The sequence below is a fragment of the Leuresthes tenuis genome, unplaced genomic scaffold, assembly GCF_036924035.1.
Source record: "Leuresthes tenuis unplaced genomic scaffold, fLeuTen1.0.hap1 SCAF_5, whole genome shotgun sequence".
Taxonomy (NCBI): domain Eukaryota; kingdom Metazoa; phylum Chordata; class Actinopteri; order Atheriniformes; family Atherinopsidae; genus Leuresthes; species Leuresthes tenuis.
The window spans coordinates 20,381,513-20,405,520 of record NW_027325359.1 but is presented as its reverse complement, the minus strand read 5'-3'; the positions used below and the strand labels follow the sequence as shown (position 1 = coordinate 20,405,520).

At 39.0% G+C, this 24,008-nt stretch overlaps 1 protein-coding gene across 2 annotated transcripts in view; it reads right to left on the bottom strand.

Moving 5' to 3' along the window:
* Positions 1-24,008, bottom strand: part of met (MET proto-oncogene, receptor tyrosine kinase) — a 74,985-nt gene that overhangs the window by 27,652 nt on the left and 23,325 nt on the right. For both annotated transcript variants that reach the window (XM_072386431.1, XM_072386432.1), the window contains exons 3-10: positions 20,190-20,393; positions 12,896-13,024; positions 12,437-12,613; positions 10,134-10,291; positions 9,398-9,512; positions 8,456-8,592; positions 8,011-8,175; positions 7,512-7,611 (exon numbers count right to left, since the gene is read on the bottom strand). In XM_072386431.1, coding sequence (XP_072242532.1) covers positions 7,512-7,611; positions 8,011-8,175; positions 8,456-8,592; positions 9,398-9,512; positions 10,134-10,291; positions 12,437-12,613; positions 12,896-13,024; positions 20,190-20,393 — 1,185 coding nt within the window. The remainder of the gene's footprint in view (positions 1-7,511; positions 7,612-8,010; positions 8,176-8,455; positions 8,593-9,397; positions 9,513-10,133; positions 10,292-12,436; positions 12,614-12,895; positions 13,025-20,189; positions 20,394-24,008) is intronic.

Sequence of the window (24,008 nt, the reverse complement as noted above, 5' to 3'; positions counted from 1 at the left end):
TTTTGTTGACTGTCATCACATCTAAAACTCACCAATAGCCATAAGGATACTGATTGATCTGAACTATAGTTTCTCATACACCTTGTAGCCTGGTCAGATGGATTCTCATGATTGTGATGAGGCAAATCTCATGAGAATCTTGGTACTTTGTAGGCTAAGTATTGAATATGAATCAAGAAGTATGACATGAATCCATACTGGATTCTAACAGAGCAGCTGTTCAAGCAAAGCTGTTAGACAGAGTTTCCAAGATGTTATATAGAAAAAGTTGTCAGTTTGGAACTGAGCGGGCACTTAAAAATACTCTAACTCTGACTAGATGAACCATCCATCTGCCAGTATCATCTACAAGCAGAGCCACACGAGTTTGTGGCTATGGTGAAATAGTGAAAAAATTGTACTTCCTTTTATCTTTTTTTCAGCTCTTTTCTTTGAACCTCGCTTGAACATGCCATGAGGTTAAAGTAAGATGGCAGGAGAAATCTAAAAGGACTAGGAAAAAGACAACCATGCTACAATCAAAATACAAACGCACTTACACGTAACTGCGATGTGGCTCAGGATCACCAAAGCTACCAATGTTCAAGGGATATTGTACAAAAACTGCTTTAGATGCCTTCTCTAATGCAATCTTATCATGTTGTTTCACAGAGGTTCTACCACTTGTATCATATAAGTGTGATAAGATATAGTGAAAAATATTATTTCATTATCAAGGTTGGTCTTTAAAAAAAAGGAGAAAATATTCACAAAACTGAAAAATATTGTTGTCACAGGCACTCATCATCCTCCTCCTGTGATAATTTATATGAATCCTTGTTACCACAACTTTGTGCTGCTTGGAAAATTGCAAGAAACAACAGAACAAAACTGTTGTTTCAGAATGAAGCTCCTTTCCTTAGGATTTAGAGAAATCGATCACTTTGATACTCCCATGTCAGTTCACACAATTAGGAACCTTCCATAGCAAAAATTTATATTTAATAAGGAGCTGTAGCTGCCATTACAGGGTGCTAATGGGTCTGAACTCCTGTGCCTTATTGATAAAGCATAGCGTAAATCTCATCAAAATGGATTCTCTATTTATTTCATATTCATTTATAATAAAAATATTTATATTATTTATATCTATTTATATTTGTTTCACCCAATACCTGCAACCAAACAAATAAATAAATAATCTTTCAACTTAGGTCTAAAGATAACAACCCTCACGGTTTGATATGTACAAACAACAGAAATTAGCCTTTTTTCCCTTGGAAGGAAATTTCACATTTTACAATGACAAAATTAGTTACTTTCATCCCGTAAACTTTAAAACACAGTCAACCAATCAACAGGTCCACTGGACACATTAGGGGCAATGAATTACTGATGACCCAAGGAAAAATGTTACTCATTCACCTTCATTGACTTCCTGTTCTAAGGCTACCCCCAGCTGTGGGGAGCATGAGAAAGGAAAGAAGCTTCAAGAGGCGTTCAGGTGTCAGCTGGAAGGATTTAGTCTTCTGGGAAGCGATAGGAAGAGAACACTGACACAAAACAAACCATTTGAGAGTTCAAGCAACAGGTGTCTGGCTACGGTGAAGCCTCTTGTTAAACTTAAATATCTGTAATAGTGCAGCTCTGTAAAGCAAAGCTGGCATCATGAAATCCACTCCCTGAGCTTTGTGTTAGGAAAGGGCTGCACTACTACAATGTGAAAATTCACAGATCACTTTTTTTGGGTGTATATGCAGGCTCCTTTGGCTATGTAACCATGCCAGCTTTTCACGACAGATTGTAACAAAAAACTCTTTCATGTTTGTGGGAAAGCTGAGATTGGCTGAGACCAGGCTTTGCTGGAGATCTCAAGGGTAGATATCAAGTCAACACTGGCTGTTTTTTTATGCTTTGCTCCAGCTGAGACCCCTGAACCTCTGCTGGTGTTTTGGAGTGGCTCTTTTTCTTCTCTGCACCCTGTTTTGGTGTGAACATTTCATAGCTTCTTGTCCTTTTATAGGACACATTCTGGACACTGCAAACGTCATTCTTAAACAATGGCCTCTTGGAGACTTATCGCATGGCCCTAATTTATGTTTATGAACATCCCTCTGTAGGGATGACAGGCTGGCTCACATTTCCAAGTTTGCTAGGGATGGAAACCTCTGGGATGTTGGTTTGTGAGAGAGCATTGCATCTATTTTCAAGGGTTAAGACAATAAGACACTTATACTGTCCCTTCCCAGGCTGAGCCCTAACTCATCCCGTTTACTGGAAGGAATTTAACAAGCGACAGCTGGTGCTCGATGGCACATGATCCCTCTCTAAATAATAAGAAATTATACTTATTTTACACAAGCCTTTCACTTCATGCATTCTCTCTTCCACAAAGATTAGTGTCTTGGTCAAGTTTGAAAGTTTGAAAAAAAACAACTACTCGGGGAAAATTTTGACATGCTGTCTTTCAGTCATCTTAAAGCCATTCATAATAGCATCATGTGCTACTTACTTGAAAAGGAACTGAACGATGACTACCATTGTGTAAACCTCCTCTGCTGGAGGACCAGGTAACACTTCCCGAGGTTACTAAATCCTGATTGACCCTACTATTCAAATACCACAGGTGACATTACAACCAGTAATGCTGTAGCTTTAGTGTAACATCAGAATAAGAGGCTTATGAGAATGTTGAAAAAATATGAGAACCTGACCATCAAATAGCCTGGAGAGTTCAAACATTTGCAGTTCCTGCAGTCCCTCTGTGTTTTGCACCTTTCTGCACCTCCATGTCTGGCCATGCCACATTTGCCTCTGATGAAAATTTTAAGCCAAACCATCCTCAACTTTTAGATTAATTTTGCCAACAGACAAATAAACATAAGCAGCACTAACAGTGACCACTTCCATGCCAAGTGATGAAAGCTAGCTACTTAGCTAAAACTGTGATATTTTTATCTCAGCACTGATATTACATGTGTTGTTGGTGCATGTTTGGTGTTTGTTTTCGTTACACTGAAGGCTTCACTGTACAAGAATTTAGAACTGGATGTGTTGTTACACACAACATGCTGTAAACATCCACCAAGCTGAAGTGAAAGTTTGTATGAAAATAGTAGTGATGCTGTGTGTGATTTGATCACAAAAAAGTGCGACCTAATCAACATTCTAAATCAGAGAGCAAACAATGTCTGTGACAGGAATAATTTCCTTGTCCGTCACTACTCCCTAGTATAGCATTTCGATAGTAACTCAATTCTGAGCAGTAAGGTGATATTTCAGTTTTGTACTGTATCAAGACAACACACTGCGTTGTGAAACTTTTACCAACTACTGCTTGTGGCTTATGTTAGAATTTTTTGAGAGATTTTGGACTCTGTCTACATTATTTCACTTAACTCCAGCAATAATGTCTTTGCTTCCTCCTAGTTACTTATTAACTTTCAGTGGTGAAACAGACACAACCATGAGTTAAACTGATGAAATTTGTGAAAAAAAACCCAGACTTGTCTCTGAGGGAGGTCAGTGCAATGTTAGAAGACTCTAACAAGTACAATATAAACAACTTTTTATAGCCCTAAAACAGCAAATTTTCAACTGTCTTTGTTAACTCTTATCCTCAGAGAGCCGCCCAAACATACTGCTTCAACTCACACAGATGCACACTTTCCCATGCGGACGCATCCAGGTGCAGAAAAAAGCGCCTGCTGCTGTCTTTCAGAGCAGCTCCACTGGAACGGGTGGAAATTGATTGATCAAATAGGCATTGATAAAAACACCTAGGGAGGAATTAACGTGATTTTTTTGCGCCATAAACCTCAATTCAGCCTCAAACCTCCGTCTAATTTTCGTGGTTGTGTGTAAAGTAGCCAGAGGTCCTTGGAGACCCATCAACCACTGACCTGAACACAGGTCAATGATCAGGGAAAGGGGGTCTGTAAGATGAGACGAGGGGGGGGGGGTGCGCGCTCATGTGTGTCTGTGCATGTGTGTATCTGAGAGAAAGGCTGATTAGTGTTATAGGAATATTCCCTAACCAGGATTTGAGTTGGAAGTCTTTTTGCATGAGAGTATGTGTCCTGTAAGTGTGTGTTTACTGAGTGTATTATTATCAGATACTATCATTACTGCTTGTTCTCAAACTGAAACCCAAAGGTAAACATCAAACAAACAACAGCATACCTTCCCTGTATGTGAAGAGTTGCTTGTTTATGACTTACCAGGAAACATGTCACTTTTACTCTAACAGAATGCGTACTTAAGATACTTGTAATTGCGACGTCACCTTACTTGTAGAGAAAAAGTTGCTTTAGACAATGTTATAGCTGTTTTTGTGGAATTTCTGTTTAAGTTCTGCTTATATAAAGTTGGCCTAAGAAGAAGACACATTTTTTTCTTGTTTTTTAATTTCTCTATTTGAAAATAAGACAAATGAGTATAATTTTAGCAGCAGCTGCAATAAAAAAACAATCTGTTAGACATTAGTTTCTATGACTGTGTATAGGAATGTCAGAAAGTTGTGCTGGGGAGTTTTGTGATCAGTATTATTACTTTGGACAGTGTTGAGTCTTTTCTGGCTGTAACATGAAAAGATTGCTGACACAGCACAAGACTGGTCAAAGGCCTGTTGTTCTTTTCCCCCCTTTAAATGGTGTGTCTGTGTTATGAATTGGAGGTCTTTATCTTCCCGTAAAGCTTTATGTCCTTTTGTCAAGAGAAGCTCCAAAACACAGACATGGGGAAGCATGCTGAACCTCATTCCACCAGGTAATCTCATTGAAATTCCAAAAGGAAACAAATCCCTTAGTTTTTGTCTCTGTCAGTATCTCAATGAATCAAGAATAAGGGAAATTTCTCAAGAGAAATATAGAACTTCAAATATCTGAAACATTTCAAAGTGAAAAAATAAGCAAAATTAAAGATGACAGTTATTATGAATGACACTTCTGCCGGAGAATTGAAAAAAAAAATGTTAATACATCCAAAAGATAAATCATAAATATATGTATATGTACAGATATGTACTCCTAAAAATGTATGCATAGCATGTTGGGTGCAAGTAGTTTTATCATGAAAGATGACATTGTGCAGCCGTCCCTCTGTTCATGCACGATCCTCCTGTTCAGGTAATTTAATGCTGTATACACAAGTAAACTACAGTCACTTTGGCACAGGGCCTGATGAATGGAGCCAGACAGAAAGAGTTGAAACCAAGCTCAGCTGCCTTTGAATTATGACCTAGGTGACATTTTATGTGGATTCAACTCCCTTTTCAATGCTTTTATAATTGAGCTACATGAATAGCAGAGATTTTAAAGGCCTGCAGACAGTGTGGTGAAAGCACGGTGTATATCAGCTTCTATAATTTGAAACAGCTCCAGACTGATGCTGTAAAGAGTGGTTGGGCTGAGACAGATACGATGTCCTTCAGGCGTGAATATGTGAATGTGTGAATCTCTTCCCTGCAATAAGTAAAATACAGCCTGACGGAGGTGAGGAGTGCCAGAGCATCCTAAAGGCTTCACTTCTGCTACTGTGCGTGAGTCAGAGGTGACAGTTGGATCCTACACATCAGACTGTGGATTTTCCATTTCCTTTCCTCTCATGTCTGTCTGAAACTGTAGCTCTTTTCCATTGTCAGGAATTCTTTTTCTTCTAAATCGTTTCTGGAGGGGGCAAGTATGTATAATGAGAATACCATTCATGTGACTTTGTAGTAGTGAAATGTTTATTTTTCCACTTTGCCTGCTATACAACATCATCACTAATAGGTTTTCTTTTTATCATTTAACTAAATGGATCCAGGATATGCAAAGCCTCAACTAAACTCAGGAACTAAGTCAGGAATCAAAAGTAAATTTGCCATATTTATGTTTGCCTTTCTACTGCATCTCAAACACCACAAATATTGAAACAATGGCTTTATTTGTGATATAAGTGGGATGTTTAAACAGGTGTTTGAAAGATGACAGAAAGGTATGCACATGACAAGGAGGGAAAGACGCATTTCTTGAAAGCTTTAATAGTCTTATTAATGGTGTTATTTATGGCTCTTCTATCCAAAATAGTGAATCAGGTCAAGATTAATTTTCATTCCTCGTTCTCATTTGAACTGCTACAGAAAAGCAGATCCAGTGAAAACAGCATCCAAACAAAAATAAATAGCCTAAAAGCAAATACTGATACTGAGCATGTGATGAGGCCTGCTCAGTGCTGATGTTTCAGCTCTGACATTGTAGCAGGCAGGAACTATATCCGCACTTGGTTTGCAACCTGAATTCCAAAAAAGTTGAGATGCTGTGTAAAACATAAATAAATAAAAAGAATGCCATCATTTGTGAATTTCATAAACCAACGGTTTATTCCAATAAAACATAGAACATATATGATATGTTGAAAGTGAGACATTATAGTATTTCATGAAAAATTACTTGCTTGTGTTAATATTAATGGCAGCTAAAACTCTTAAAAACAGTGAGATAGGGCCATGTTTACCACTGTGCAGCAGTACTCAGCAGTCCACCAAGACCTGGGAGCTGAGGAAACCAGCTGTTGCACCTTTGGGAGAGTATTGTGATCCCATTTTTGTCTGATATTAGATTCTAGCTCGTCTACAGTACCAGGTCATTTTTGTTGTATTTTATAATTCATGGTGCATCAAACGTTTTCAACTGATGACTGCTGGCAGGCCAGTCAGCACCCAGACATTTCTACTATGAAGCCATGCTGTTGTAATAGGTGCAGTACATGGTTTAGCATTGTCGTCATTAAATATGCAATAGCAATATGTTGCTCTAAAACCTGGATTTATCTTCAGCATTGATGGTGCCTTTCCAGATGTGTAAGCTGCCAGTTTCACAGGCACTAATGCACCTCCATACAATCAGAGATGCAGCCTTTAAAACTGAGCACTGATAACAAGTTTGATGCTCTTTAGTCTACAGGATGTAGCATCCATGATTTCCAAAAAGAATATACATTTTTTATTAATCTGACCAAAAAGCAATTTTCCACTTTGCTTCAGTTAATTCCAAATTACTTTGGCCCTGAGATGATGACAGTATTTCTGGATCATGTTCACGTGTGTATTCTTCTTTGCATGATCACAGTTCAACCTGCATTTGTGGATGGCATGATGACCTGTGTCCACAGACAATGATTTCTGAAGGTGTCCCTAAGCCTATGCAGGGGTTGTAATGACATCTTTACTTCTTAGAGATGCTTCTCACAGGTGCTCTTTTTTTTTTATAACCAATCATGTTACTGACCTGTTGTCAATTTACCTGATCAGCAACATGTTCAACATGTTCCTCACCATTTAATTTTCCAGTCTTTTATTGAGGTTGGTTTTGGTCTTTTTTTAGGAACTGGGCATGTTGTGAAAAATGTTTGCAAAGTAACCTACATGCAACCTGAAATATTCCTGAATTCCAAAAGGAATTAGGGAAGCATTTATCAGAGAGGATTTAAATGTACCAACATTTGTGTAAAGATCACAAATAATACTGAATCAGAATCTGTCTGGTACTCACCACATGGAAGACTGCAGCATCCTGACCGGTGGTGAGAACCATCTGGGGCTGGAGGCCGGATTGAAGGAAGAAGCCATGAGCCGATACCGTGCAGCCTCCGCTACAGTGAGGGGGATGAGAACGGATTTGCGTTTGCATCAGACACAGACACAGGAGATTCCCACTGGGAGGGACCTGCTGTTAGCGTTAGGAGTTTAGTCACTCATCACCTCCCACCCGTTTCCTACTGCTGTAAAACTAAAGCATTAATCTGTCTCGGACCATCCACAAAATATCTCCTCTTTCTCTCTCTACTTCCTGTGAGGTGCAGAAACATGCATGAACTCAAATTCAAAGGAGATTAGCCAAGGTGACTTTTACAAAGAGGGATATAAAAAACATTCCTTGAAGAAACAAATGTGTAAGTCCTTCAGTGCTGGCCACAACTCAGATGTGAAGACTTTTAGGACATAAACTTCAAATCAAACTGAAACAAATTCTGAATGAATATCATTCTAACCTCACAAAGGAGCGTGAAGGCTGGATGCTGTTGATAATGGGTTCTTGGTTGTAGGTGAACATCATGGGGGCATAGAGCTCAACTGAATCCACGGTCAGCTTTATGGGCTGCTCCGAGGGAACGGCATACGGAGGCGTCTTACAGGTCAGCATGGTAGACGACAAGCTGATGGTGGAGATAAGGATTGAGGGATGAAAAACAACACAAATTTATTGTTGTTTTGGGTGTGTTGGGTATGGTAATAGAAGGTATTGTCCAAGTCGCTATTCGTGCAGTTCTATTGCATTAGTCCTGCGGAAAAATTCCTCCTGTTTGAATGGGGAAACGTAGCACAGTAAGAAAAAGAGGAAACAAAAATAAGAATGTTCAAAGTAAAAGGACATCATGGACAGCATGAGGCATACACTAGAACTGTAAGAGCAAGACAGAAAGAGTGTATACTGACCTCTGGATCTTACAGATCGACTTTCCTACAGTCACCTCTTGCTCATTTCCTGTATCCAGGAAGGCTCCTCTGATGGTCAACATGGTGTTTCCAGATTTTGGGCCAAAAGTGGGGAAGATTTCGTTGATTACTGGTTCCTTGATGCAGACGCAAGAAGATAATTTGATAAAGACTATGTTTATGAAGTCCAACCTATCCATTTTTAAACTGACTGTATGAATGGACTAAAGACTGTCACAGTAAAATAAGCACGAGTATATTTCACCAGTAATCTATGCGGTGTTGCTGGAAAGTTTTCAGAGCCTTTTTAACATTTTGTTGTTCCAGTCTCATCTTCAAAAACTGTTCTTTTGTACAGTCATGAAAAAAAAGACTGAAATACCCCATTGATGTAAGCCTTTGACAGCAATGGCAGAATCGAGACATCTGTTAGCTCTCCTATAGCTGCAAGTAGCCACATAACAGTAGCTATGTGCTAACAGAGCTATAGTACACGTTCGATCATTCATTCTTCTTAAAGTATTGGTGAAATAAAGACAGATAATGCCTTATTTAGAGGCTGCATCGTCCCTGCCCAATTAACTCTAACCAATTAACTTTACGCTGATCGCGAGTTTTCTAAATAGCTTTCGAAGGACGCCGACTTTCGCCAAACTGTTCTCGGTGAGTAGATAAACGTATTTCATGCCAGAAATAAGGTCTAGGTTTAAAAATACCGGAGTTCCCCTTTAATAGAATCGATTTTGAGAGGTGCCTGAAAGGTAACAGAATGTGAAAAACTCAAAACTCAGGAGGATTTTTCAATCAGCACTGTACAGAGGCACTGTTTTTTCTTTTGTTGTTGTTTCATACATCATGCCAAACATGTATATTTCAACACTTTTGAAATATACAGATTTTGTACCAAAAATTGTAAAAAAAACAAACAAACACACTTCTTACCACAAATGTAAAACCTTCTATCTTGGCTTCCTTGTGACCACTGGTGACCTTCACTGTGTGTCCGGATGGGGTGAAGTTCCCAATGAAGACTGGGGAACACTGGATCTCAGTCCATCTATAAACACCCCCCCCAAACAACACACAAACCAGGCATTATACCCTTTCACAGCTCCCAGCATTTAGCCTAATTCAATGATCAAGCAGTACCCTGCAGGAATGCAAGACACAATCTTCATCTGGGATTGTGTGGGCAGTGTTTATATTTTTTTTCCATCAGCTTGTAATGAGGCTGTTTGTAGCAAAAAAGGACTCTAGAATGAGACATGGCTCCAGTGGAGTGGAAAGTTTGGATTCAGCGATTTTTCCCAGCAATTTTTCAGTTAAGGCAATCATGTGTTGAATGTGGCCTGCTGCAGCAAAAAGAGAGAGGGAGGGGCACTTCTCATAACAATCTCCCTTAAGCACAATAACCCCTATTAAACCTGCTCCCTTATGGGATGCCAGTGTACGGGTCTCACCCATCCTCCTTTTTACACATACTGTGTCTCTCTCTGCGTCTGAAAAGTTGGCTTTGCAGATACTGTGCAGGAACAGTACTTTTGTCCCACACAACAGAACGCCAACAAAATTTGCACTCATATGAAACACATACACATGCAAACCTAAAGACATGTCTGCTCCCAGAGGCAAACACACACACTCTCTCACACACACATACAGATTCAAACACACATACTTGTTGATATTATGTTGTCTGGGTAGTTTGCAGGGGGCTCCCGCCACTTCCAACGAGACCAGTGAGGCCTTGAAGTCCTCTGTCTTGTCAAAGCCAAAGTTACTTCCACAAATGGTCACCACAGTAGAGCCGCGGACTGGCCCAGATGTTGGAAACACCTAACAAGTGCACAAAAAACAGGCATTTTAAATGTTCACCTCCTTTCTGGATGCTGTGTAAAATGGAAGTGTAAACAAAATACAATGAACTGTTTGAACGTTTGACTGTTCAGCATCCCCTTTTCTTTTAACAACAGTGAACCGAGTTTACAACAAGTCAGTTGGTCCCTCTTCTCTTTAGTTCAAGGGAGTCAGTGTCCATTATCTCCAGAAAGAAATTTCAAATTTCAGTTTGTCTAACCACAGAACAGTTCTTAACTTTGCTTCAGTTAATTTTAAATTAGCCCTCACCCAGAAGAGACAGTGGTGTTTCTGCATCTTGGCTTCTTCTCAGCATGTAAGAGCTATAACCCTGGAACACTAAAGTCAGGTGATTTTCACCCATGTGATGCACATGTCCCAGGAACAGGTCGACCGAAGAACAAGTTCCCAGCTGAATTATTCATCTATTTTTCATGAAGCTCATGAACGATTCCCTAATTTTAGAACCTTTTTGTAGTTACTTTTTTTTTTATTTATGAAGAATTGTAAAGCTGGAGATAAAAAAAAGAGTACTTAAATTTGCCATTTCTTGCTGTGTTTTAATATATTTTGAAGACAAGTTTTGTTTGGGGGTAATATTATATCGGGTAAAATACATCCAACTTTAGTGATGGTATTGGAAAAATGTACATTAGTGTTCTAGGGTTAACCTGCATTTGTGGATGGGACAGTGTCTTTAGAAACAATGAATTCTGGAATTGTCTTTTAGTCCAATGAGAGATTTCCATGACAGAATTGTGCTAGTTTTTTAATACAGTGCCATCTGAGATCATGAAAAATGATAGAAATCCAATAGTGATTTTTGGCTACAAATGTCCTTTGCACATAGAGATATTTCCAGATTCCCTGAATCTTTTGATGATATTATGTTCTGTAAATGATATGTTCCATGAATTCAAAACAATTACATTTGGGAACATCATTTTTATTATTTTGCAGACTTCTGAAGTCTGCCCATATTCACTTATGAGGCCTTGTGTCTATATGATGGCTTGTTTCCAATAAACCTAATAACTTGTAACATGCTACTTAAGCTGTTTTGCTTCAGTACTACGTCTTTAGTTGCCCCAACTTTTCTAAGACATGTTCCTGCCATCAAATTCATGATGAGCTAATATTTTTCATATGTTCTATTGTGAATAAAATATTGGTTTATGAGATTTGAAAATGATTGCATTTTGTTTTTTTTTCCCCTCCATTTACATGGAGTCTCAATTTGGGGATTTGGAGCACATTTTATTTGTTTCTGAAATACTTGTCACTTTAATTATTATCCTTTCTGATATACTGGTATTTTTCAAATTTTCTAATGGCAGTTTAAACACCTATTCGTAAGCACTTAATAAATTTAGCAGTTCAACATTTCTTTTATGTGATGAAGCGAATAAACCGTAACATTTGGAAGACAGCATCCTACATTGAGGGTTAAGAAAGAAAAATCCATCCATCGTTTACATAGTGCATAGTCTTTTAAAAATTTTGCCTGTAAAAAAATGAGAGACAGAAGCATTTTTACAGCTTCTTGTCCTGCTAACACATTTTTGCTGCATTTATTGCCTTGGAGATTGGATGTTGTTTTTTTGTTACATGGAGACAGTCAAGCAGCATGGGGTGGAGCAATAAAGTTAGATAGAATGAAAAGCAGTCACACTGTCTCAGTAAAGTTGCACATTCTCAGAGCAGTGTTAAGTAGGAAGCCCAGCTGTAAAACGTCTGCCTTTCAGGAAGCACCATAACCATCTTAAATGTTACACAAATACATTGCAAACCCATGAATATCCAAGATTCAACAGACAAGTTATGTGAGCTGTTGGCAGGAGGGAGGAGTGAGAGACAGTTTCAATAATATCTGAACTCATGATGGTGTCTCAGCAGACTCAATCAGGAGGAAGCTGCAAAGTAATGGAAAGTTGCTGTTATATTCAGATTATTTGCAGTGTTGAGACACTGAGACATCTGAAAATATAGACACACTCAGTTTTAAAATGAGGATGAATAATCTCAAACTGACTTGGATGTCAAACTCATGACAGTGGCTAGAAATCATTAAATTGCAACATTATGATGTAGATGTGCTGATAAACGAAAAGTAATTGTGGTTACCTTTGTGATGACAGGTGTGCAGTAGTCCTGAGTCCACACAGAGGAGGGGAGACACTGGTTCTTTCTGGTGCAGCGTCCATTGCACCAGCCGCATTCTGTCACCCTTGATGACAGCAAACACGACGTACAAGTGGTCAGCTGATCACAGCCGGGGCCAGTAAGTGGAATTTTAGTGATCTAGAAAGTGGACAGAATTTAGTATAAAAACTGTTTGGATGAAGGAAGAGCATTTAAGCACATCAATATTATTTTTCTGCTGGTTCAGCACCATTTTTTTGTAATCGTCTTACTTGTGTAAAAAAATAATCTACAAGAATTAAATTCTAGCCGAGTAAATTTGCCAAACCCCGTTATGCCAATACGTCATCAGCATGCTCCAACTTTTTAACTTCCATTTTTCTAATATCTAGAATACACAATCAATGGACGTTTGTCCTGTTTCAGTGGCTTACAGCGTACCTTGTTCCCTGTGGCCATCAGCAGAGCTCCATCTGAGTGGTCAGCATCTAGCAGTACGACACTGGCAGACACGGGTCTCGTGTCCAGTCGGATGTTCACATGGGGAGAGGTAAATCGGGAGAACTGTACCTTGAAGAGGTAGAGGGTATGTTCAAAGGGCTAGAAAAAAATACTGTAAAAGGGGCACTGCCCATCATCAGTGGATACTGAAAAATTCAAAATCAAGGTCAATTTGTTGAAACAGAGCAAGAAACCCTTAATATGTGATATATATAATAATGAATAAACAACCTACAAGACATCATTTGAAATTTTCTAGTGCTGTAGCAATAATACTACCCCATCCGGACACAATAATACTGCAATTTAGGCAATTAAATTACATTTGGAACATGTATTTAATCTATTTTAATTAGAATATTCAGCATCTAAAAATATCTCAATATCATATACTTAGAAAAAATAATATAACCAGTGCTACTTATGCATGAAGCATGACGACACCTGGTAAAGACATTGGGTGTTTGCTCCTCCCTACCCTTTTTTGCAAAGTAAAAGGAAAGGTCAGATGATGATAGCTGGTTAGGAGGTGGGATCTTTTTTCCAGTTGCAACTTTTCATTTCGTTCCTGTGACATGCTGATAAAAGCCGAGAACTAAATAAAAAGGAAATCTTAGTCTGGAATATTTAACAATAGAAAAACTGGTAGACATCAGAAAGTTACCCTGGCACCTTGGATGCTACTTGGTGCAAAAAAAGTATCCCGAAAATGTAATCTGTCCATGTGTATTGCCTGGAGTTTGGCCCATTTGATAAGATTTTGTAGTGTAAAGCAGTGTTTTATCATTGCACACACCCCAGTGTTTTGGTCTAAAACACAAATAGCTTTAAAAGCTACATTTGACTACAGACATTTACTAATGCTTTATCATGAAAAGAACAGTAACTAATACCACAGATTATATCTTTGTTTCATTTAGGGTTACAATACCACGGTCTCTTGCGAATGTGCAAACGTAAATTCTGCACATATGCAGGTGGAGTTAGTTGTCCTTTTTCTACTCTCCAAAGAAATCAACCAGAACCAACAACAGGAGGATAACTGACTCATGTGCTGCTCGACCAAGCTCAGCAAGTATGCAGAGCAGAACAAGAACGACTGACGCCAGCTGCAGTCCAAACTTCTGCAGTTAGAGTCAGTCTGTGGGACAACAGTCTCATTTGAGAGGCAGCTGAAGGGCATTGAGCAGAGACGTGACCGGCATGCATATAGGTGTACACAGGACAAGGCTAGCTTATTGACAGTGATTCAGTTTTAAAAACGTAACACATCTAACACTTTCAAGTTAAGAAGGAAGTATCTTGTGGAGAAACAGAAGCTTTAAGTTAGTAAAGTTTAACAAACTTAGTTTAAGAAACAGAAGCAGGTAAGGCTAGCTTGCAGTAACTTTTTAGTATCTTTGAAAAACTCCAAAGCCATTCAATGAATATGATTTTGTGAGCATTCAGATAAATAGAACAAAAAAAGAATGGACTGGGAAGCGAGCTTACTCAAGTAAAAACAGTAATCTATATAACTGCATGGAGCGTTTGTGACCGAAATGGGAATACTTGGGAAAACTTGCTGACATGTAACATGTGCCATTTTATAAAGCTCTGTCCCCCATAATGAAGTTGATGGTTTCACAACTCTTTATAAATGTAGCTCTGGGTGGTTGGCTGCAGGGCATTTATATATAGTAATATTTAGTTGTTGGTAGGTGGGAATTTTGTCTTTTGATGGATGGTAGCAAGTACTTATTTTCAGTATTTGCACTATAGTTGGATGAGCAAGATTCTATTAATGCCAACAGAACGCTCTGAAAGTCTCACATTTGTTCAAATTCTAAGTCATTTCAGCGAAGGATCTCCAACACAAATGCTGGAAATGCCACATGTATCCATTCATACATGACCTGTGTTTAATGGTTAATTAAAACTATTTAGGGTTTAGTTGGTGTCACTAAAGGTGAAGTTGGAGAAAACTTACACAATATAAACATGTATCCATCTGCACTGCCTATTGTGTGCTATTGAAACAGCTACAAGCACACTTTTGAGGCCTAAACACAAAAACTAATTTCATAATTCATATAATATTGTGTGCATTTGCCAGTTTTGGGAGTTACCTGCATCTTACTGTATGTTCATGAGTAAATATAGATTGTTAGAGAGATTGTTGTTGATAGATTGGCTTCACACACATAAAAAAAATATGACACATATTCAAACAAGAGCTCTGCCACTCATACACACGCAATGACAAATCCACAGAATTTTCCAAATACCCACACACACACATGCAGTCAACACACCTGGAACAGCATTTATCACTTGTGGTTACGTTACAATTACAGGCCTTGGAGCAAACTGAACAGAACAGGGTCTCTAATGGGGTGTGTGGTTACTCCGGTTACATGAGACCTTCTAAATTATACACACACCCATATGCACTCACACACAAATAGATAGACACACTTTTTTTGTGTGTGTCTAAATGGAACTTCAGTGCTCATCCTATGAAAAAAAACAAAGCACCGTGTCAAGATGTCACCAGCAAAAACTAATCCTACGTAGTATAACACACACCTGGCTGCCTGCAACACACTGTGAAGGAAGCACAGAGAGAAGAGTTGTGGTATGTGTGTGATTAATTGCACTGGGCAAAAACACTACACAATGAACTAAAACTAATGACTGCTTCATGCTCTTATTATAAGTTATTATACATCAGGGCGTTGAGTATATATCTGAAACACATCTGAAAAAAATGTCTTGCTTTCCAGCATCATTCCTCCCACTGCTTGAGCCCCATGATCAACGTTAGCTTTGTAACAGTTAGTATAATACGTGGCTTTCCGCTGGGGACAGAGCCACACAACAGGCATCTCTCTTGAGGTAATAGCAGTGTAAATTACAGCTTATTGTATTAAGCAGACTGGGGGGAAGTTTGGCCTAAACACGGACCCTGTGTTATTTCCACAGTAGGCTAACTGAAGTCGAGGGAAACACTTCCTGAGCCAGAATGGACTCCATTTGGGGGGGGGGGTTACAAACACCGCTCTCTTTCTTTCCCTGCTTCTACTCCATGTTCTCTCTTGCTATATCCACTGGGACCAACCAGGAAACTGAAATCCATGAAAAGTTGACAGGTTCTTTTTATCGTACTAACAATGAAATGAGCTGCAGTGACAAAGACGACCCCCTCTTACATATTTTTGTTGTTGCCTAGATTTGGACTGATGCAGCAGGTGGCTGGACAATCACTAGATCAAATATATGCCTTTGCAACTTAGGGCTGGAAAAGTGAATGAAACAGTGCACACTTGGTCACACTTGGGAATTGCAGTCTGGGAGCAAGGCAACATCTTAATGTGTAAAGAGCAAAAAAAACCCACAAATGATACAGTGTACAGGTAGTAAATATTTTATCGCTCATTTTCAATCATCGCTTCATGCTATTCAGGGTCACAGAGGGGCAATAGCTTACTAGCTGCCATCAGCAAGAGGCAGGATACACCCTGGACAGGTCATCAGTTCATCACAGGGACAAAATAGAGACAAACAAGTATGCACATTCACTCACTCCAAGAGTCAATTTCTAATCAACAATCAACCTAACATGCTTTTTGGACTGTGGGAGGAAGCAGGGGTACACAGAGAAAATACACAAGGAGAGCATTTTAACAACATCGAGAATCTTGGGCTAAAAAAACAGACTGGAAACCTTGCTGTAAGTTAGCAGTGCTAATCACCCCACCACTATGCAGCCCTAAATGACTATCTGGAATTAAACTAAAAATAAGTCAAAATTAAATTCTCAGGGAAACATTTTCTTAAGTAGCTAAATCAGTAACTACTCGGGTGCATATAAGTAACCTCAATATATTCCCTGGAACCAAAGGAAGTGGGACTAAACCAAACCTTTTTTTAAACACAATGTAAATTAATGTAAAATGTGGCGATTAAATGTTTTTCCATTGCCAGCAGAAGTGTCTTTGCCCTCAGCTGGCAGATGGCTGCAAAAAACAAAAAACTGGTTTTATATATGTTATGACTGCAAGTGAGCTGACAGCTGTCAAAGATTCAGGTGACATGAGGAGTTCACAAGATGTAAAGTAACCAATCAGGCGCCGTCAGGGTGTACATGTAGTCGTGTGTTATCAGTGTTATCAGATAATTATCATATTTGTACAATAATTTTGCCCTGTGTACGATGTATGATCAATAATCCCAAAAAAGGCCAAATATACGATAATTTGACCATTCTGTGGATGTGTGGTTGTAATTGGTTGTAATCAGCCTGTCGCAACGGTCTGTCGGATTTTTTTGTGAACCCTGAAGGCATTTCCATTTTCATGTGACAAGTTTCAAGCCAATCGTGCTTTTCTGTGTGAGCTACGAGTGACGTCCATGCGTTTGCCTCAGAAGTTCTTAACAGTAGGTGGCCTCCAGGCCTCATGATTTGGCTCATTAGTTCCCACTCGTCATTAGCCACATTCGGACAGAGATGTTCTAAGAACGCTGTTCTAAGAACTGTCCACCTCGAATTTCTTTATAAGAACTGCACTTCCCCAGGGGAACTGTTTTATTTTGCATTCGCACATGAGTCAGGGGCCTTGACAGCATTGTGCTGGAGATTGTGTGTGTGTGTATGTAATGATTGAGCTTCTGGTGAGTAAACTTTGTTAATATTGTCTCATTTGGAGTAAAGAATGTGCTTATGGTAGTGTTACTATGGGGTAAAGAGGCGTTAATTTTCATGTACGTTTTATTTAAAAAAATTGTTTATGTTAATGTGCTTAATTGCATTTCCCTCGCCTCGTGTGTTTCTTGTGAGAGTGAGTGGCGGTAAAAAGAAAAAAATGAGCAGACGAGTGATGGTTCAGCCATTTTGTTTCATGTTATTATTGGAAAATGTGTTCAGTTCATTCACAGTAAGAGTGATTATTTTTTCGGGTATTTTTTATGGTATGGGTTCCTGTTTCCAAGACTGCATGGAGATATGTATTACTGAGGTTCTTCCTTTGTTGTAAGGGGAAGGGAAACTCAGTGGTTGTGGCGAGCCACCCAGAAGAAAAAAAAACAGAACTATGATTTGTAAATGACTTGGGGATTTAGTGTGTGAATTGTTTTCTTGATATCTCAAGTGTTTTTTTTTAATAGATTCTTTGTATTTTATTTTCCATAACAAAACAAAACACCACGTGAATAATGATCGTGTGAGTTCTTTACTCATCGCCCAATGCAAATTGCTAATACCCCTTTCTCCTATAGCGAGACTCGACTTCTGATTTACTGGTCTGCAAGAATATTAACATATTGTTGAAAACATATCTATATTACCTAGCCTTTACCACTAACTGTAAGAGCTGAGGCGAGTTACATTATGCTACCTTAAAATTATTTCTAAGGCCTCTACTATGTTTACAATAGCTGTTCTGGCATTTAATTTCTGTCTCTTGCTTAGAAAATTCAGTATACTTGTGTTTCTTGAAAAATAGTTTACTCATCTTACTGAAAATAAGGTATACCTGACAATCTGAGCAGAAACTATGCCAAGCAATTGGACTCCAATATCAATAATATTAGTAATATTTATCCATCAACAGATTCATGATACCTGCTTCATACTGTACGGAGTCACATGGGGGCCATTCTTATGTAACTAGTATCGATTAAACCTTCAAAAAAAATCTTTGTTCAATTCATGCTGTCACACATCTCTGTCCTTTTTGTTTAATGTTATAAAACAAAGAATTATATATTATGTATATAAAAAGTTTTCCTAAACAAAAATCGAAAATATCTTTTCCAGAAATTTTCTCTAAACCAAGTTTGTTTTAGTAAAAAAAAAAGAGAAAAAAAAGAGGTTTTCAGAGCAGTGAGTTTTGCAGTGCATGACAACTGGACTTCTCATCAAAATTTAAGCTGAAACAATTAACTTTAGCCAATTCAGCCATCCACAAAAAAACTGCAATATGGTAGTGGAGTTGAGTGGTGGTTGATGCTAGAAAAACACACAGCAACAGCTGCACGAGACCCTCAGCGAGTAAAAAATGCCATGTGAGGGAACGAGTCAGCGAAGCCTGCCGTTCACCATTAACGTGCCGTTCAGCTTGTAAGCCCCCTTGCACCCCACTACCACCGTCTTAACCCTCCCTGCCTTTCCATGCAGCTGTCATTCCCTTTTTTTTTTTTCCATGTCTCCCTTGCTGCTTTTTTTTCTAAGCACGTCTTTTCATTCTTGTGTTACAAAAACACGTGAGGTAATTCAGCTTTTACTTTAAGTGTTTCATTCCATTCACCATAGTTTCTTACTGATGCACCATGCAACATGGCTTGCTGCGTATCACTCTGCCACTGCATTGTTAGAAATATCTTTAACTCTACATAGCAAAGCAAGGTCAATACAGTGACTCATACTCTGAAATACAGCAACACCAGCTTGTCACACTGGGTTAATTAAGTTAAATGTCAAACTGCAATATTTCGCCTTGATAATCATTGCAAATAAGACTCAAATGGAGCTAACGGACCAACAGAAGGTCAAATCCTCATATGAACTGCAGGTGCACTGGCACTAAAACAAAGGAAATTATTTGATGTGCAAGTCATGAAAAAAACTGCAAGAATCATTCCTAAGCTTCCCAGCACATGGGTTTGAATCTATACTGCATTTGAAATTACTTTTGGATATAAATTATGGCTTAAAACATTTATCAAAGAAATGATAGAAATTACTTAAATGCCACAAATCAGTTTACACACATGTTGGCATATGTCTAAAAAGATTCTCTGCTATCAAAAATCTGACATTTGATTCTTCAGCATGAGTACAAGCAGAGGGAATAGTCCTATTTCATTAAAATGAATCACTGACATCAGCCCACTGAAAATAAAGAAACAGTATTGACATGTTGTGTAAAAAATGTTGAAAGCTGCCAACACACCATCAGGAAAACGGGCTACATGCTGGTGTGTACACTGATGTGCTAAAAGGGACTCTGTTTGCTCAAATGGCAGACTGGAACATGGACTTTTTTGGAGGCTCACTGAACATAGTACAATGGTAAGCAAACTGTGCAAACAGATTCTGGTGTTGGGTCATAGATTCTCCCAATCTGTCTCCAACAGAGGCACCTGCAACTGACTGTGTTGTATCCCAAAAATCCCTCAAGCACAACATGCACTAGTCTTTGTTTATGTCAAACTACTATAATTTTACAGGAAAACTTCCTATTGACTTCTTTACCTGTATGTGGTGTCCATCTGCTGTTCCGAGGTATGCTACAGTGCGACCATGAACTGGAACCACGGTAATTGAGGTGACCAATGTGTTTGTCAAGTCTTTGTGCAAGTACTCCAACCTGTGGACAAACTGAGTCACCTGCAGGCGATACATGCCCTCTTTCCCTTCATGGATTCCTTCATGGGGGTCACAGTCATCTGAAGAACTCTATAAAGAAACCAGAGACATCAGTGAGAGAGTGCTTTCTATTGTGGTTACAACATGATAGTGATATGACATAAGATGAAGTCAAGAAACGTCAGCATGTTCAACATTTAAAACATTTTTTTTTTATTTACCTTTATTTATACAGGTAAAATCTCATTGAGACCCAGGGTCTCATTTACAAGAGAGAGCTTCAAAACACAAAGTTACCGACTAACTGAACGTACAAGAGACAAAACAAAACACGAAACATAGGATAACTAATACAAGCTACCAGATTTTAAAAAAACATCCTCAAGGACACACATATGTAGTGTAAAATCTGGAGTGAACACGAAAGACTGCTGATTACAATGCAGAGAAGTTAAGACTGAAACTGGATTAATTCAAGCAAACACATCCTGCCAAAAACTCATTATAATATCATGCTCAACTATCTCCTTTCATATCTGACCCAATGAGGGAGGGATTCTGATTTAAACCTTCAAAGCCCCCCTTGGCTACCCTTTCATCAGGCTGAGCTCGTAATGGAGGTCTCGGCCTGATAGTACCTCTAGGACAAAAACATAGTTTGTAGAAAATGGATTGAGGACTGCCCAATTTCATGGGAAACAGCAAGGAGACTTCCATGCTGTTTTACATTCCATGAACAGTTTTTCCTTTCTCCAACTGGGAAACCCCACTTTTTTCAACTGGGAAACTCCTCTTTCTGTGCATCTGCATCCTCACATATGTTTTGGATTTAAATGTCTCTGTCCATCTCCCCTCTTTGGTTTTCAAATATCGGTGGGCTGTGCACATTGTTGTGTCTGGATCCTCTGAAGCATACAGTGAAAGTACAGACTGTGGCCAAAGTTGGATCTAAGGCCTTACTTTCTTTATCAAAGAACCCCCCCCACACACACACACCCTCTCCATTACCCACCCCTTACTGCTCTGTCTGGTTTTGCGTTTAGTCATGCCCTCCTGTCCCAGCCTCAGGTTTCATTAATTATTAATGACCAAAAAGGTGGCAGGCCTCTTGTGGCACTTAAGGTCCTTGACCTGACTACTTGACCAGGCCTCAGCCTTTGGTTGTTTTCTCTGCTTCAGTGGATGATGACCTCTTCACTGGCGTCACAAGACGGGGTAGGGGGTGGGGGGAGCACAGGTAGAATTATCATAAGATTTTATAGAAAATGTGCTCTCACTCTGTGTTAAATGCCTAAAATGTATCTTTCCAATGCCTAAATTCTCACGATTTCTTTCTCCCTCTACCAACTGACTCCTGGGGTCACAGGGCCATTATTTGTGGTTTGTGTAAACCTCACTGCATCATTTGTTTAGGCAAGCTTTGAAGATGAGGAGAACAATGGGGTTGTAATAAATCAGGGAAGTTTTTTTTTTCTTCTTCTTGATGACTTAGCTAAGACGTATGAAACCTCATGAAGAGGAGAGGCGAACAAGGCATAGAAACCTGGCTAACTGACAAGCACGCAGCAACAAACCTTGGTTAAATTAAAATACCCTCAAGGCCAGAGGCTGCAGTTTGAGAGGCAATAGCTAAGTTAAACAGAATGAAATGTGGGAGATATTGAAAGCTGGCAAAAAGGTTGAATATTTTGAAGCCAAATGCACAGCTGGGTGGTGGTGAATCCAGCTGATCTGTACTGAATTACCCTGCTTTAAAAAGGAAGAGTAGCTCAAAAGGGATAAGAAATAACAGTTTGTGACTGAGGCTAATAAAGAATTGGATGATGATTTGGACATGATTTGGATGATTTGGACAAAACTGACATTTGAGAGAAAGGCAGATGAAAGATATCTTATTTGAATACAATGGCAGGATGTGTGCCCAGTATCCGTAAGAACACCTTTACAATGTCTACCTTTCCCGGGAAATGTCTAAAATATGATACATCACAACACCTGTTTGCACTTTTCAAACAGAGCAGCCAGCACTGAGCACATATGAAAAACATGGGATTCAGCCAAAAAACTCTTCTGACTTCTCAAAAACTAAAGCCCACAGAGACGTCATTACTGGAAAGATTATGCCACACTGATCAAAAAACAGGCCCCAGGCTGATTATTTTCAGAGCAAACAAACAGGATTTCGGGATGTTTGTTGAAGCAGAAAAGGACGTTAGGATGAAGGACTGAAACGGTCTAGCAGGCATTCCTCTGTCTCTGGTAAGGTATTGCTGAGGATCAAGGCAACGAAATTGGACAGTGGAAAGGCTGTTTTGACAAGCTTTGTTTGAAGCTCTGCTGCTGTTATCCTTGAATGTTTCTTACTGTGAAGACAGAGTTTTAGAGGGCGTCACATTAACACGTGCCACTAAGGAAAACGCTTTCCACCAGAGGGTGAAATTTCCCAAAAAGTTAATGAAGACTTTACTATATACTCTTGATTTAAGAATAAATGAGCCACCAACTAGTAGAAAGGCCACTGAATTTAAACAGCAATTAACGTTGGCCATTCAAAGGGAGATTTTTATTTTTTACAAAAAGCCTCCCAAGTTTAAACGATATCTTTATAGGTAAAATAAAGGTTCTTTAACTGGGCCTTACAGCGAGATGGTAGGGTTGTTATTCCTTCAATGTCCACAACCAGAGAGTATGGCATAAATGTCATCAGAGGGTGCGCATGAGGTTCTTTGCAGAAGACTTCCGATGACTGCTAATTGTTCTGACCATCACAAATAATAAGTTTACGTAACTGATGCTACACCTCTTTGAGTGAATGCTTATCTATTAGAACAAGATCCTCTGAGCGGACAGAATAATAGGAAGGCTCAGTCTGTGGTTAGCTGCAGTTGGCCATGTGCGTGTCCATCAGTTTCTCCACAGTTATCGCTCCAAGAGTTTATAAATTTAGAAATGCTTGGGGGTAGGGTTAAACATTGTTTGAATTTTTTTTTATAGAGTCATCTCTGCAAATGGAAGAAAACAAGCCAGTTTTTAACAGATGTTGGGTCTCTCATAAAATATACAAGATTTTGTGGAACCTGTTACATATTCATCAAAACTGCACTGACACAATCTTGCCCACTTTTCAATGACATGGTTTTTCAATTTCAGTTTTAATAGATATAATTTCACATGCAGCTTTAGTACTTCAGTACAAAGCAATCATCTCTCATAGTCATTATCAAAATAGCATATCGATTATGACCTCAGTTTGAAGTTAACTTGAGTTAGCAAGTGCTTCCGTGTTTACATCTTTTAGGCCATTTTGTAAATGTGACTTTTAGCTATAGAACAAGCACCGTGGGGTACATGTTGGAGATATTGTACACCCTTTTGCCCCATACTTAACCAGCAGCCATTGTCCCCAGAACAACGGGACTGCGATAGGATTTCGGTGTTGTGGAGCTGCCAAAGCCTGCGGCACTGCTTGGGACAGTAAAAAGAGGGGGTGAAAGGTGATCTGTGTAGCATAATGTAATTTTCTTACTCACACTGTGGCTCCTAGGTCCTGTGTGAATAAACGCACTAATGCCTGAATTATAAACCATGGAATAGGTTACTGGCAAAAACTGCTTTGGATACAAATACTATCTCTGCAGTGCAAAATAGGGCAAAGGTAGAGTTCCTAATGTTCAAGAATACACAGCGTGATGTGGAGGCTTGAAC